The 15,603-nt window shown below is 32.9% G+C and overlaps 2 protein-coding genes across 3 annotated transcripts; one reads left to right on the forward strand and one right to left on the reverse strand.

Annotated features, from left to right (window-relative positions):
- The first annotated feature begins 194 nt into the window (after positions 1–194).
- Positions 195–9,893, forward strand: LOC125824591 (oxysterol-binding protein-related protein 1B-like). 2 transcript variants are annotated; one of them, XM_049503994.1, is made up of 10 exons: positions 195–736; positions 1,710–2,063; positions 3,777–3,876; positions 5,912–6,351; positions 6,987–7,142; positions 7,652–7,819; positions 7,893–8,033; positions 8,349–8,579; positions 8,680–8,793; positions 9,719–9,893. In XM_049503994.1, exons 1-10 carry the CDS (start codon positions 251–253, stop codon positions 9,875–9,877), a joined length of 2,349 nt encoding a protein of 782 aa, XP_049359951.1. In that variant the 5' UTR covers positions 195–250; the 3' UTR covers positions 9,878–9,893. The 2 variants fall into 2 exon arrangements, with proteins under 2 accessions (XP_049359951.1, XP_049359952.1); XM_049503995.1 differs by lacking the exons at positions 195–736; positions 1,710–2,063; positions 3,777–3,876 and adding an exon at positions 5,775–5,792.
- A 1,217-nt stretch (positions 9,894–11,110) lies between these two features.
- On the reverse strand, positions 11,111–14,061 carry LOC125824598 (gamma-glutamyl peptidase 3-like). The gene is made up of 4 exons (XM_049504001.1): positions 13,714–14,061; positions 12,857–13,021; positions 11,667–11,834; positions 11,111–11,227 (listed from the first exon to the last, which is right to left on the reverse strand). Exons 1-4 carry the CDS (start codon positions 14,041–14,043, stop codon positions 11,111–11,113), a joined length of 780 nt encoding a protein of 259 aa, XP_049359958.1. The 5' UTR covers positions 14,044–14,061.
- Positions 14,062–15,603: the final 1,542 nt, after the last annotated feature.

The raw sequence follows: 15,603 nt of genomic DNA on the forward strand, positions 1-15,603 counted from the left end.
CAAATTCCCAAAAATTTCCGCCGCCGTATCTCCGGTAATCATCCGCCATAGCCGCCGATTCCGCCGCCGTTTTCTTCCTTCAGTCGCCGTCCGTACACGTATTCTTCTTCTACTTTTTTCTCTTTCCGCACAAAAAAATCGAAGAAAAAATAAATTAATTAAATTATCCAAAAAAACAAATGAATTCCGGAAGCTCCGATTATCGCGGTAGAATCGCCACGATGAAGACATTCAGATAAAATCAAGCATTATGGTGAAGAAATTCAAAAAAAAAATGCATTCTATTTGTTGTGACACAGACGTGGCTGATCGGAGTACGGCGTCAGCATTGCCGGCGACTAATAATATACCTTTATCTAAGTTCCTGGATATGCATCCACCGCGATCTCCTCCTCATTCCAAATCACGCGCCACCGCAAATAACAACGCGGAAGTTGATTATTCTGGTGATGAATTTCATTCGGCGAGGATGAATGATTTTGCAGGGAATGACATTTCTGGAATTTTATACAAATGGGTGAATTACGGTAAAGGATGGAGACCTCGATGGTTCGTTTTACGTGATGGAGTTCTTTCGTATTACAAAATCAATGGACGGCATAAGATTGTGACGAATTCGGAGACGGAGAAAGGATCGATGATCATCGGAGAAAAGTCGTTTCGCCGGATTAATACTTCGTCAAGCACATCTTCGAAATCTCATCGGCGAAAACCTTGCGGAGAAATTCACCTCAAGGTATCTTACATTTCCTCATTTCGAAGCCTTTTTTAGAATAATTTTAGTTATAATTAATTGTATGACAAGTTTTTTTTTGAGTGTAATTAAGCATCCCAACAAAATCATCTCGTGGCTATTGAGAACGAATTTAATAAGATGGTTTTATTTCTCAGTGTTTTTGTGAAATTTTATTTAAAATAAAGCTTTTTCTCTGCATTTATCCATATTGTATAAAAAAAATTGTAACTTTCTTGTAGACAATGTTTAAAATTTTCAAAAATAGTTACCTTTTAAAGTCACTTGTATGTTGTGTAATGCTCTCCATTTCGCATTATTTCGTTGTTGTTATTGCTCCCATATCTGTATCTCTTTTTTCAAATTGTTTGGCATGCTTTATGTAAGTCGGGGGTCTATTAGAAACAACCTCTCTATTTCTATGAGGTAGTGGTAAGGTCTACGTACAGTCGTACACGCTACCCTGTGTTGATGTAGTTACCTTTTAGAGTCACTTTTTTTTTGAAATTAGTGAATTTTCAATTATTACCTTAGTACTTATGTCCAAATCAAATGGGACAACTAAATGGAATGGAGCGAAGGGAGTGATTGATTAAGTAGTGTGTTGGTAGAAACTTCACAATTACTGTTTGAAGTTAAATAGTTGAAATGGATTTGAAATTTTGAAAGAATTAGGTGTGTGTCATATTCTCTTTTGGGGACGTTGAATATAAGATGTGCCGTATAAACTGAGATAATGGGTGTACATTATGCTCGCAAGTAGCAACTGTGCCCTAGTGGTTAGTAGTGGAAGGCCTATTGGTAGAACAATGTACTGTTTCAGAAGTTCTGTTCAACATTTCTTGTGGGGCTCTTTATTTCATGATGTTAGTGTGCCATATAAAATATCAATTTGTAACACAGATGTTTGTTTTATTTGTCTGACTGTTTTGATTTCGGAGTTGGATATTCTACTAACCAATTAGTGTTTTTATAGGTCTCGTCAATAGAAAGTCGATCAGATGACCGGAGGTTTTCTATAAGTACTGGGGCAAAGAGGTTGCATTTGAGGGCAGAAACAAAGGAGGACCGACGTATTTGGTTGGAGGCATTGACTGCGGCAGTAAAGTTGTTTCCAAAATGCGATCCTGTTCTTGACGTTCAAATGAATGAGAATGTGTCTGTGTCAACTGAAAAGTTGAGGCAACGACTCTTGGAGGAAGGTGTAAGTGAGGTCGTGATTCGGGACAGTGAGCAGATTATGAGAAATGAATTTGTAGCATTGCATAGTCATCTCCAGCAGGTGAAGCGGAAGCAGATGTTACTGCTTGATAAATTGGGGCAGTTGGAGGTATGACCTGCCACAAATGACACATTTCTGCTATTCCTTTTGCAACTTCCACTTGCTAATCATTTCATAAGTTTTTGTTTTAGAAAATGACACTTCTGGGCTCAAATAGTGATTGAATGAAGTTCTGCAGTTGTCAAAAGGCTTAGGAAGATGTGAAATGCTAGGCAGCTCATATTCACACTAGTGCTTCTCATAGCATAGTATAGCCTTTACGAAATGTTATGTAGGAAAAAATCTTATCTAATTGCACTATGAAGCAAAGATCATTCATTTCAGTCTACACCAAAATGGAGAACTACGATTTGGCTTGAACTGCATAAATGATTCACTTGAAGAATCTCCTCAATGAGAACAATCTTTTAACATTTTTTGAATTCTATTATTTTTTGTCTGAAACCAAAAAAGAGAACTTCAATTTCATAGTGAGAGTCTAGTCGATGAGAGATTACCGTACATTTACACTCAATTGAGTTGAACTAGTCTTAGGAGTTTCTTTCTTGAGTTTGCAGCATATTGTAAGAAATTCCTATGCCTCATTACTCATGTTGAATCTCCATTCTAGCTGCCTTAGCCAATTAACTGATGAATGTGGTTTGTGCTTGATTCTGCCTTAATAAGAAAGCTGGTGATCATCAATTCATCAGGGCGTGTATTTGTTTACATGCTAGATGGGAAGAATTAAGTAAACAGTTCTGCATCCATTGACGAGCTTGCAGTGCAACAAGATGGATTGTATGTCATGTTCTATTTAGTATGGATTCCTCATGAGAGTTTGTTTTTGAGTAATATTAGGTAGAGCACTTCAGAAGTTACCAGCATTGGAGTACTTACACTGTTAGTTTCGTTAATAGTTATAGAATGGAATAGAGAAGAATATTGCAGTCATGATAATTATTTGTCATAATTAGGGAAAAGTGAGAAAAGAACAGGAAGACATGAGAGTAAATCTTGGCATTAAAGTGAAAGAGATTGCAGTGACCGGAACAGTTAGAAGAGAGAGAATCAGAAAAAGACGTTGAAAGATCAGCTGAAGGAAATGCGAGAGTGGAAAGTGTAGGACTTACTATTTTCAAAATGCAGGAGTAATAATGAACCATGGAATGGAGGAAAGCTGTTGATACTCTATTCCGAATCAATCATTCATTCATCTCGAATTACTAAATGATGTAACAACCTTCTATAATGGACTAAACGTTACTAAAATTTGAATTGTATTGCATGAGAAATTATCAGGTGCCAGATTTGCTTATATCTCTTCAGAAAAATGGAAAAGCTTTTCTCCATCTAATAAAATGAGGAAAGCACGGTTAGGAAGTTATTTGGAACATACTATCTTTTTCATGACTCACTAGATTTTTGTCAGAATAATGTCTGCTTTTGTTGTGTACTGCCACTATTACTGCAATTTAAGTAACAAAAACTTCTATGCATTTCACGTTCAACTAGCATTACTAAACAGCAGATCCCAAATAAACAACACGAGCATATATTTTATTTCTTTATGCCCCAAAATGTTTCTGCTTCTATATATATAGTAATGCCAGTTGAGGTTGTTTTCATTTGATTCCATTTCTGGATCCTGATTTAGGTGTCTATCTGAAAGCCTATAATTCCTTAGCTGAATTCTACTTAGTTGAGCCTCAGAGTCACTCACATATGAGACTCTTGTGCTTTATGATATACTAAAACTGCTCTTAATCTGCTCACCCACAGACAGAAAAAGTTGACCTCGAGAACACTCTCATTGATGAGGGTCACAGACAGGCAAGAGATCGTCAAACTTATTCTGAAGCATCTCTGGACAAATTTAGAGGTATGCATGTTTATAAGTTATTTCTCTTCGATGCGGTGCAACTGTTTCAGCTTTACTGATGGTATTTTTAATTTATATCTCCTAAAATAATAATGCCAATAATTGTAGTACAAAGCTTCCCCATTTCTTATCTTTTTCTCATCATTTTATATCTCAAAATTCATATGTCCCAGAATTTAAGGAATCCAAAGTTAAAAGGAAGGTGGCACCACCTGCTTCCTAAGGGTCTTTTAATTTCACTGGCTGAAAGATAATTCATGTGCATCAGCAAAGGTCTAACAGTTTTGTTCTAGGCATCTAATAACCAACCCACCACTTTGCTTTATCTAGATCTAAATAATCAGTCAAGATATGATATATTTGCCATATCTTTGAGCAACTGAAATGTTTTGCATAAACAAAAAAGCCAGCTTGCATGCACTTCGATATCGATCAAGTACCTGCTACTTTCTACCTGCATAGCTCTTGGGTTACTCGGCATATTAAAGTTTAGACAGATAGAAAGATTTCATTTAGTGTCACGTCTTCTGGGGATTTAAACCTTGGTTACCATGATAGTTTCACAAACTTTTTGGTCTCTAGACCATCTCGTTGGGGCATGGCTCCACCTTGCTTTGTAGAAAACGCTTAACTATGTTACAAAAATGAATTTGGTAGGACATGCTTAAAGACCCTCTTATACTATGGGGAATATGTCTAAAATACTCATGAGAGAACAATTACTAATTTTCAATACTTATGTAATGAGAACAGATTTTGGAAAATTAACACTGAAAATGACATAAAAGAATTGCTACGCTTTGCTCAACTGTCAATATGAGAATTTCTTATTGTTGTTATTGTTTTCAAGTCAACTGATAAAAACACAAGGTCTCTACTACCAGGGAGATTCTCAAAACCAAACTTCCATGAACAATTTCATTGTGTAGGCAACTCACTGGATTCTAATATTATGTTTATGAATGATCATGTAACAAGGGGATACACTGACTGATTATGCAGACACTTTGATTGCATTCAAAAAACTGCACTTACCTTAGCCTAATCGCATTGAGTCTAGCTATTTTAGGCCTTCAATAAAGTTAAGATTGAATAAAACTTTAGTTTGTAACAACAAAATTCAACAGTGTTCCTGTTGATACTCTCATCAGATTTGAAAATAAGGAGGATCTTGTCCTATGCCACATGAGTTTCCTGCTCCTTTTCTTTTCTGATGGAATCTTAAATGTTTTAGGTAAAATGACATGGAAGATGTGAATGGTTATTTTTCATTAAGTAGTAAACTGTTACTCCTTTGAATGGACCATATATTAATTTTGTAGAGAACTCGTGTGCTTGGTAGTCCGTGATGATTAAATAAACCAAGGTTTTGACATGGCTGCATTTTTTGTAAAATTGAGATTATTTCGTTTCCTTTCTTAGAAGAGAGAGGGACCCGCAGGACTTATTTATTGGGGGGGGGGGGGGGATGGAAAGCCGGAACTTTATTGATGGGAGATTTTCATCCTCTTTCTGCCATTCGGAAGAAGTTTTCTATAGAAGAAAAGTCTGTTATGAGTGAGTGGAGAGAAAGATCTCCAACGATCCTTATCTCATTCGTGGAGAGGAAAGATCTCCAACGATCCTTATCTCATTCCATTCGAGTGGCTCAACCAGTAACCATAAGTTAATATGCTTTTCCAAAAATAAAAGTTAAAATTTTAAAAAAGCTACTTGTTGTAAGTTGAACTTTTTTTAAAAAAATAATAATTCAAGATGACAATTTATACATTTGAAAATCTTTGTTAAAGTTGGTTACCTCATATTTAAAAGCAAAGTTGAAAGGTTGAAGATGTAAATTAGGATTCGAACTGGTTTAGCAATTTAGAAATGGTGAACTCTAGATTGGTTTATTACCCGGATTTCTTTTGTAAATGGTTTGATCATTGTTTCATTCTTACATTTACCATTTTTTGCTGATGGGACTACTCTTGAATAAATTATTAAATGAATCATTTCGAGGAAGTTTTCTAACTAGATTTCTTTCTTCTTCTAGTATTTCTAGGAGGAAGTGCAAGTGGATCTGACAACGAAGAGGATGATTCTGATGATGAAGTAGATGCTGATAGCTCGTTTTATGATGCTAAAGATGTTCTTTCTTCGAGTTCCACAAGAAGCACCGATTCTGATGATGAAAGATTATCATTTGATTCTGCGACTGTAGAGTTTCATCCTGCTGAAGATGGTCTTGGTTCTGGTACAAGATTTGCTACATCTGACTATCCTGTTGTGAAGCGAAGGAAGAAATTGCCAGAACCACATGAGAAGGAAAAGGGAGTAGGCCTTTGGTCAATGATCAAAGATAACATCGGCAAGGATTTAACTAAAGTTTGTTTGCCAGTGTTCTTCAATGAGCCACTCTCTTCTTTGCAGAGATGCTTTGAAGAATTTGAATATTCTTACCTTCTTGACCAAGCATATGAATGGGGAAAAACGGTAATAATTTTCTGGGCTTTGTCTCTATTTTCATCTTCATTTGTTGCTTCCAAGCATTGATTAGGCATCATATATATGACTATAGCTGATGCCATGCAGCTCCAAGACTAATAAACTTTTTGAGAAATTTGTAATATTTGAATGTTTGAGTTTCTCTTTTCCCCTTGGTTTCAGGATCCCTCATATTTTCTTCAGTAGACTCATGATAGTCGTTTCTGTCTTTCCATTATTGCCTTTTTTTTTTTTTCTGTGTACTTATTTAGGAAGAATCTGAAAGCTTTGATAAAATGTACTGATGACGAAAAATTAACAACAGTGTTCATCTTGTGTTAAATTTAAATTTTCTACATGTGAAAAGGCATATTCTTTAATGCCTGCAATTTGTAGAAAGATAAAGATTAGGCCTAGGTGTCATATCTTTATAGTATTTGATACCTTTCTCTTAACTGTTTTTCTAATTATTATCATTAGATTAACAAATCAGGATTTATTAACTCGTATTCCGAAGGTACTTCAGTAAGCAATAACTCTGTAAATGCCTTCTCTTTTTGGATTTCTGTCATCTGTGATGCATGGCATTCTTTGCCTTCTCTGCCCTATGAAAATATACCACCTTTGTTCACAAAACTTTGTAGGGAAATAGCATTATGAGGATTCTTAGCGTTGCAGCATTTGCTGTATCCGGATATGCTTCAACTGATGGAAGGATGTTCAAGCCATTTAATCCATTATTAGGCGAGACATATGAAGCCGATTACCCAGACAAGGGGTTGCATTTCATCTCGGAAAAGGTAGTCCTAAAAGCAGCTGGTTTTAAATGGTCCCTTTTCCTTATTCTAGATCAATGTCTATTGCTTAATGTTCTTCCAGTTTAGACTTACTATGCACACGTAGAAACATGCATAGGGCAAAAATGGAAATAACGTAGTGAGAAACTATTCTGCAACTTTTACCGGTTCGTTCTGAATTTTTATCTTTCAAACCTTCTAACAAAATGATGAATGGCAATATGCTTATTATTTGAAACACAAACAGGCACCAATTACTACCAGCATTAAACACTTATAAGCGAAATACTTCGGACGTCGTAAGATTGATATGCGATCCTTGACCTATTTTCATGTATGTTTCACTTTATAGTCACATATTTCTAAGTTTTGACAGTCAAGAAACAAATTACCCCTCATACAAAAATTTGGTAAAGAAAAGAACACGGCTAGGCTATGTAATACGATCTCTGCAACTTGACTTTTATTATCTTGTTCCTGCTTGTTTAATAACATATTTCTTGGTGACATAGGTTAGTCATCATCCCCTGATTCTTGCATGTCACTGCCAGGGTCGAGGTTGGAAATTTTGGGGAGATACAAATTTAAAAAGTAAATTTTGGGGTCGATCAATCCAACTTGACCCTGTTGGTGCCCTTACCGTGGAGTTCGATGATGGAGAGATTTTTCAGTGGGGCAAGGTATGTGTATTAAATTGAAAATACTGCAACTCCTTTTGGAGAAGTTTGCTGAACCATTTAACTGAATAATCAGGTTACAACTTCCATCTACAACATCATTATAGGAAAGCTCTACTGTGACCACTATGGCACAATGTATATCCGAGGGAATCGAGATTACTCCTGCAAGCTAAAATTTAAGGAGCAGTCTATTGTGGAAAGAAATCCTCACCAGGTGCAGAATCTCCACCTTACTAGTGCTTGCGTTCTTCCCACACCACCGCTTTCTATCAATTAGTGTCCTAGTGATCTTCTGCTGGATGGCAATAACTGAAGGTTATAATCCCTTTTGTGGGGATTTTGGTTAACAAATGCTGCATTACTTTCTTACTCAATGCTAAGTCACTTTAGCATTCCCTGTTTTTATAGTATTCTCTCTTCATACGTGGTCTTGGTATTATTTATATCTCTTCTGTATTTGCCATGCTTTTAAATGTACTATCTGTGGACAGCCCATATGGAATCGTCTCATATCAAATTGTCTTTGCAGGTACATGGAGTCATACATGATAAGAGTGGAAAAAGAGTGGCAACAATTAATGGAAAATGGGATGAGAGTTTGCATTACTCTATGGGGGATAATCCGTCAGATGATGTTGGACAAGATTCTGATTCAAAGTCACATTTGATTTGGAAGCGAACCAAACCATCAGATTTCCAAACAAAGTACAATTTAACGCATTTTGCTGTCACCCTGAATGAGCTCTCTCCTGACCTTAATGTAAGGGGATATTATAATTGATAGTTGTCATTGTGTTCTGTTCATCCGTATCTTTCAAATGTATTCTCATATCAAATGCTACTATTGTCAACGCAAACAGAAAAAGCTGCCACCAACAGATTCAAGGCTTAGACCTGATCAAAGGTTTCTTGAAAATGGAGAATATGAAATGGCTGATTCAGAGAAGTTGCGGTTAGAGCAGAGGCAACGTGAGGTAATGGAAATAGTTATTTCTTCATTAGTAACATTCTAATTTGCATGGTTTCATCTATGACTTCTTAGGTTCTTGGATTTTCTCGTCGGAATTTACCAGATTAGTGCTTATATATGTGTATTAGCTTGATTTATAATGAGGTAACAAGGTAATTCACATGCTTAAACCTGATTTTATATACGAGACATCCAAATGAATTTCGAAGTTGCTCACTTAATATTCATGTACAAAATCAGTGTTAGAACATGAAAACTTGTATGAATTTTATCAACTCTCGAATCTGTGTTTGTATCTCCAAATCTTTAGGCAATTGTTTTTTCATTTTTGTTGGAACATTTACATTTGGAACCAGCAAGAAATAGCCTATAGCAGAAGAAAAAGATCTATTTAGGTGATACCTATTAGATGGAATTAAGTTTTAATCATGATAATATTAAATCCAATGTTTGCTAAGTCTTTTATAGGGGTTGTTTGGTTGGTTGGATACACGATAGGAGTAACAGTCGTGGGATAAGATGTTTCTTTGTACGAAAATGTCGCAGGATAAGCTATCCATACAAAAGGTGGGATAACTAATCTCATGGGATATCTATATGCATGTAGCAAATATAGACTTTCTAGTGTTAGACAAACATTTCTCTTTCCATTAGATTTTTTAAAATTCTTTTGACATAACATTGCACTAAATGTGCTTAAATGGAGCGACTTTCACATCGCTGACCCTAACTTGCTTGAAATTACGGCATAATTGATACTACAACAACAAACCTGGTGTAATCCCACGAGTGGGGTTTGAGGAAGGTAAGGTGTATGCATCCTTGCCCCTATCTTTATGGGGTAGTCAGGTTGTTTCTGATTGACTCTCGACAACCCTTCTCCTCCTTTTTCCGAGCTTGGGCATAATTTTGTTAATTTGTATATGCAGGCATCAAAGATGCAGGAAAGAGGATGGCAACCAAGGTGGTTTGCTAAACAAAAAGGTAGTGATACATATAAATATAAAGGAGGATATTGGGAAGCTAGACAAACTGGTAAATGGAATTCATGTCCACATATTTTTGGTGAAATATCTCAACACACTTAGTTTCACCCCCAATTTATTACTATAAATTACTTTCATTGTTTTATACAAAGCCAAAAATGGAACTGAAATTGATAGATGTAAACTAAAACCACAAAGTTAGATAGATTAAAAAGATTTGAGTCCTACATCCATTGAAATATTTTGTATTTAGACAAATAAAATATACAATGCCTTTCATGGCTGTTGAATTTTTGATTTTGTAAGTGATTATTTCTAATTTTTTTTATGTGTGTATATAAATTTTATCTGACATTTTGTTAATAGTTTAACTTAAAAAGGTTATTAGGTGTATAAATTCTGTATTATCTAATGTATATTGTTATGTCTTGATCTAGCTCTTAAGTGTGAAAATATTTTGGTGTAGAATTGCAGTGTATATATAATGTTAAAATTATGATGTTGAGTTTTCTTGACTTTTTCGTATATTTACTTCTCTTATAGTTTAAGAAAAAATCCCAGCTCATTAGAACTATGGAAAGAAAATCAGTGGAAAAGAAAGTCAAATATTTAGTGATATAGTAAGAAAAAGGCAGCCAATGAATTTCATTTAAGTCTAATTAATCCTCTCAAGTCTTCATAGGACTCTTGGTCAATTGTCCAAATATGTTAAAATAAATTAATGGAAAATTGTCTAGAAAATTTGAGCTGTAAATTTTGACCTCTTTACTTCATGCAATATAAAATATAAATTATACGTTTTTCTTTTCTTATATAAGTTTTTGAAATATTGATAGTTAAATAATTAAATTTAGTCTCTTACCACGTTAATGGATGTGATCCATCTCTAATAAGAAGTTTAAGGTTCAAGTCGTATGAATAGAAACAATGACTTGAATAAGAATTAGTAAACTAGAAAACATGTCTCTTATTAGAATAAAAAACATAAATTATTTTCACCGATCACTTCACTTTCATGCAATATAACAAATCTTATTTTCTTAAATTTTCCGACCTCGAGCGAGTTATATTACTTATATTTTCCCATAAAAATTCGCAAATTAAAAGAAAATAAATAATTAAATAAAAAGAAACTTATAAATTTCATTATATCAACAATATTTTTTATATGTATCTCAACATGTATTTGGATCACAAGGGTACACAAGTAACAATTACATTTAGTTAGGTGCACATATTTTTCTTATGTGATGAATATTATTCTTGATTATTTCTATTGTAACATTAAAAAAAAATACAAAGATACATCAGTATGAAAATATAAGTTTTGAAATATCATATATTGCCATCCATATATTCTCTTTTGAGAAATTTCTTGCAAATTCTTTCCAAACATTTCCTATCTGGCTCAGCTTTATAAAGCTTAGATTTTGCATCTTCTGCAAATTCACTCTGTATATAAACAAAACACAAATAAAAACAATGATTAGAAAGGGAAAATTACATGAAATAAAATAAAGATGTTTAAAAATATCAATATTCTTGTTAATAAATATATAAGGGATAATAATTGCACTTTGGTCCCTCAATTACTGATAAATTTGTGAAGATATCTGGTTAGTGGTATCAAAAGTACATACACCAGTTAATTAAAGATTAAATATATGTTTATTAATAAAAAGATATAAGGACCAAAATCACAAGTCATCGATAATAATTGAATGATTTAACACTTCATAAATCGTTAAATATGTGAAGATTTTCGGTCAAAGGGATCAAAAGTGCGTATATATATAAAATAATTGAAGGTTAAATATACTTAATTGAAATCGGAATATATCCATCAATATTTAAAGGACTAAAAGTGCTAATTTAAAGAATTTATAAGTACCTGAATGGAACCATTGGAAAGTAGACGATCAATAAGATTAGAGAGTATATCTTTTGTATATTCAGGATGACCTTGTATACCTAAAATATGATCTCCCATTGTAAACATCTCCACATTTGTTTTTTCTGAAATTGCTACTATTTCTGCTCCCTTTGGCACTTCCCACACCTGTCCAATTTTTTCAAATTCGAGTTAATTTATATACACTGACAGTAATATCGTATATAAGAGACAGTTCAGAGCCTGCTTTAAATAGATGAGAGATATATAACAAGTTTAATTGCAAGAAAAAAATAAAAGTTTTCTTTAACACAAAAGAGATAGATAAGTAGGTTATTTGGGATTAGGGGTGAGCGTTCGATTTTTTTATTTTTCGATAAGATTTTTGAATTATTCAAATGTTTTAACTATAGGCGGAACAAAGGATTTGAACATGATGGGAAGTAGTTCTTGCTTAGTAATAATCTTATTGTACTTTTGAAAATATGAGTTTAGAATGTAATAGTTATTATAATTATAATGTATCTTGTCAAATATATATTCATATTTCATGTCGAAAATACTACTCCCTCCGTCCCTATTTACTTGTCCATATTTCCTTTTTTAGTTGTCCCTATTTAGTTGTCCATTTTGACAAATCAAGAAAGGACAACAAATTTTTTCCTATTATACCCTTATTTACACTTCTTGAAAATTGTAAAAGTGTATGTTGTTTCCCTCCAATTTATTTCACTTGAATTCAAATAAGTGGTGGTAATTTTGAAGTGAAAAGTTGTCATAAGGGTAAAATTGTAACTTCACTGTGCTAATCATTGTTGCCTTAATCTGTGTGCCATTTCTAAAGTGGACAACTAAAAAGGGACGGAGGGAGTAAGTAGCAACTAAAAGCTACACCAATCATTGATTTATTGTTGTAAGTAGGTAACATGTCTTATTTCTTACGTAACTATATTCTCATTTTTTTACGAACAGATACATGCATGTACTTATTTTTCAGATGACTTGATAGTATATAAATTGTTTTACACTATTCTAGAAAGTCAAATATGCATGGAAAATGTTGGTGATAGCATAGTTACATAGTGATTTGACTTTGTACTTACTTTATAATATTCCACATAATAGGCAAAAAATTCCAAGTAAATATGATTTCATAATAGAAAATAAAAACATAGAGATATATATATTACCTCATCTTGGTGGCACTCAATAATTGAAAGTGCTAGTGGGATTTCATCCAAATCACTAAGGAAGCTATGTGTTGAGAAGTCCTTCACAATGTTCAATTTCCTTAGTCCAATGTCCCAACCATTGTTAGCTTTACCAACTTTTCCTCCCAAAGCTCTACACAAAACCTATATATGGATATAAAAATATTTAGTAATTATGTTAGATATATATCCAAAATCCTCTTTTTATTTTGGAAAAAAAAAACCAATCACATATAAAAGAAAAAAGTTATCCTTTTAGAACAAGAATATGCAAGTACTTTAGCAGGTGCAATATGGTGTCCCTTTGCACTTTGGTATTTGTACTTTACCCAACTTGTTGGATGATTTTTTGCTATTCATAGAAAATATCTTTGAAGGATCAAAGTAACAATAAAATTATCTCATCATATAATTTTTAGGCTACATGTTCGAGCAATGAAATTATGTCACTAATGCTTGTGTCAAGATCGATTATTTACACCACACTTGCTTGGAGTGCAACCCTTTTCCCAACCTTGCATGAACTCGGGATAAGTTCATGCATCAAGTTGACTTTTTTTTAGAAAATATCATCCCTATTCCATTATTAGAAAATCGCTGATTTTCGATTGATGTCCCATCTAAATTTGACTCGTTTGAAATTTTATCAATGAGTCAAATTCAGATGAATTTCATCATAATTTAGTGATTTTCTTAATAATGCTCATTTTGTAGTAACTGTTTTATTTTTAAGATTACTAATGTCACAAATTACATATAACAATTAACCCATGCAATTATCTTTTTAACATCTTGATAACGATTTTACACTGTCAATATATATAAAAGTAACATACCTGATGTCCAAAGCAAATACCAAGAACTTTCTTTTGCATGAAATACAAAGTTTGCAAAAGTAGACAAAGTTTCAGAATCCAATGCTCATTCCCATATGCATCAAATGGACTTCCACTAATTACAAATCCATCATAATTAACAAGTTGATCCATTTCTGGAAATTCACCATCAACAACTCTAAATAAATCCCATTTTTCTCCAAATTCTTCATCACCAAAAGCTTCAACAAATACATTAAAATATCCTCCATACATTTTTTTCACATATTCTGAATCTTTTGCAGCTAATAATAAAGCATATTTCTTCATTTTTCCACCTTCAATCTTCATATTTTTTTTGAAGAAAAATATAAATATTCACTATGTGTGTGTGTGAAAAAATGGAAATTATATTTGTTGGTTTGTGTTTGAGATAGTGTAGATAAATGGTTGTATTTATAGAAAAAAAAAAAAGAATAACTACGCGTTTTGATGTGATTAATTGAATATAAGTAATTAAGGAATTAAATAATTAGCAAATAGAAGTTATGAAAGTTGACCATGTAAAAGGACAATAGAAAATAGTTATGTGTAATACCTCTATATATAATAATGCCAAACCTAATTTAACTAGGATTAGAAAACTTATTTTTATATTATTTAGACTAAGTATTCTAGTTTTAGACATGAATTAAATTAATACCAAATCCTAAACAAAATTTATTTCCTACTATAACTTTAATTATTATTCCAATTGTAGCTAGGTAAATTTTTTTTATGTATATATTACCATATATTGACACCTTTTGACTTCTTCTTAAAATTACTTTTTTATATTTTAAAACTCTCTAATAAAAATTTCAACAAATATCAAATCCTAAACAAATTTGGCTTCCTACTTTGATTCTGAATTATTATTCCAATAGTAGCAAGGTAATTAATTACTTTTCTTTTTAGGTATGGATTACAATATATTGACACCCTTTAACTTTTCGTGAATTTACATTTTTATATTTTAACATTCTTTAATAAAAAAATTCAACTACGCTATTAATATAATATAACATGAAAATTGATTGATTCCAAAGAAATATTGGCCGTTGTATAGAAATATCGTTATGAGTGATTAGGTCTGGTTGTATTTTAATATTTTCTGTTCATACGTATTATTTATTATATTTGTAGTGATTTTTTTATACGTAAATTTAAGGTTGGTAGTAAAAATTGGATTCACACAAAACTCCATATTGCAACGTTACGTATTAAAAGATTATTGTAAGCATAGTTTCGAAAGAAACTAATTAAATAAACCATGAAGAAAGTCATTAGATTTTTCCACAAAGTTTTTTACTATTTTATTTATGGATCAATATGATTAATTTTTCTTAAAAATAGATTAATATAAAAATAAAGCACAATTCCCTCGTTGGACTTGGTCATATTGTTTTTATTCCTCCTAATTTTTTAATCGGTACCTTAGAATTACTCATTCATGATTGATTAAATTTAGGAATGACAATGAAATGGGTGTGGGGTAAACCCATATTAACCCGCAAAGACTTTGGCCTGCTTCGCCCCATCCAACTCCTCATAACATAATTTTTTTTATTTTTACTCTGCTCCGTTTAAACTTGTCCCGCATAATTCCAACATTCTTCTCTATGTATTGACAAAACACTTATTCATGCTAGAAGTGAATTGATTCCTAGTAATTGATTCACACCTTGCAAAGCATGCTTTCCATACATCAACCTTCACGTTTTGGATGCCTTCACCAATATGAAATACTTCAATTTCCAAAAATATTTTGTACCCGCCCCTGCAAAAGGTCTAACCTGTCCCACCTCGCCCCGCTCCGCAAATACTACATTTTGTCCCTCCTCCTCCCTGCTCCATTGTCATCCCTAATTA

The sequence above is a fragment of the Solanum verrucosum genome, unplaced genomic scaffold (assembly GCF_900185275.1).
Source record: "Solanum verrucosum unplaced genomic scaffold, falcon-dt-bn FXZP01000022.1, whole genome shotgun sequence".
NCBI classification, from domain to species: domain Eukaryota; kingdom Viridiplantae; phylum Streptophyta; class Magnoliopsida; order Solanales; family Solanaceae; genus Solanum; species Solanum verrucosum.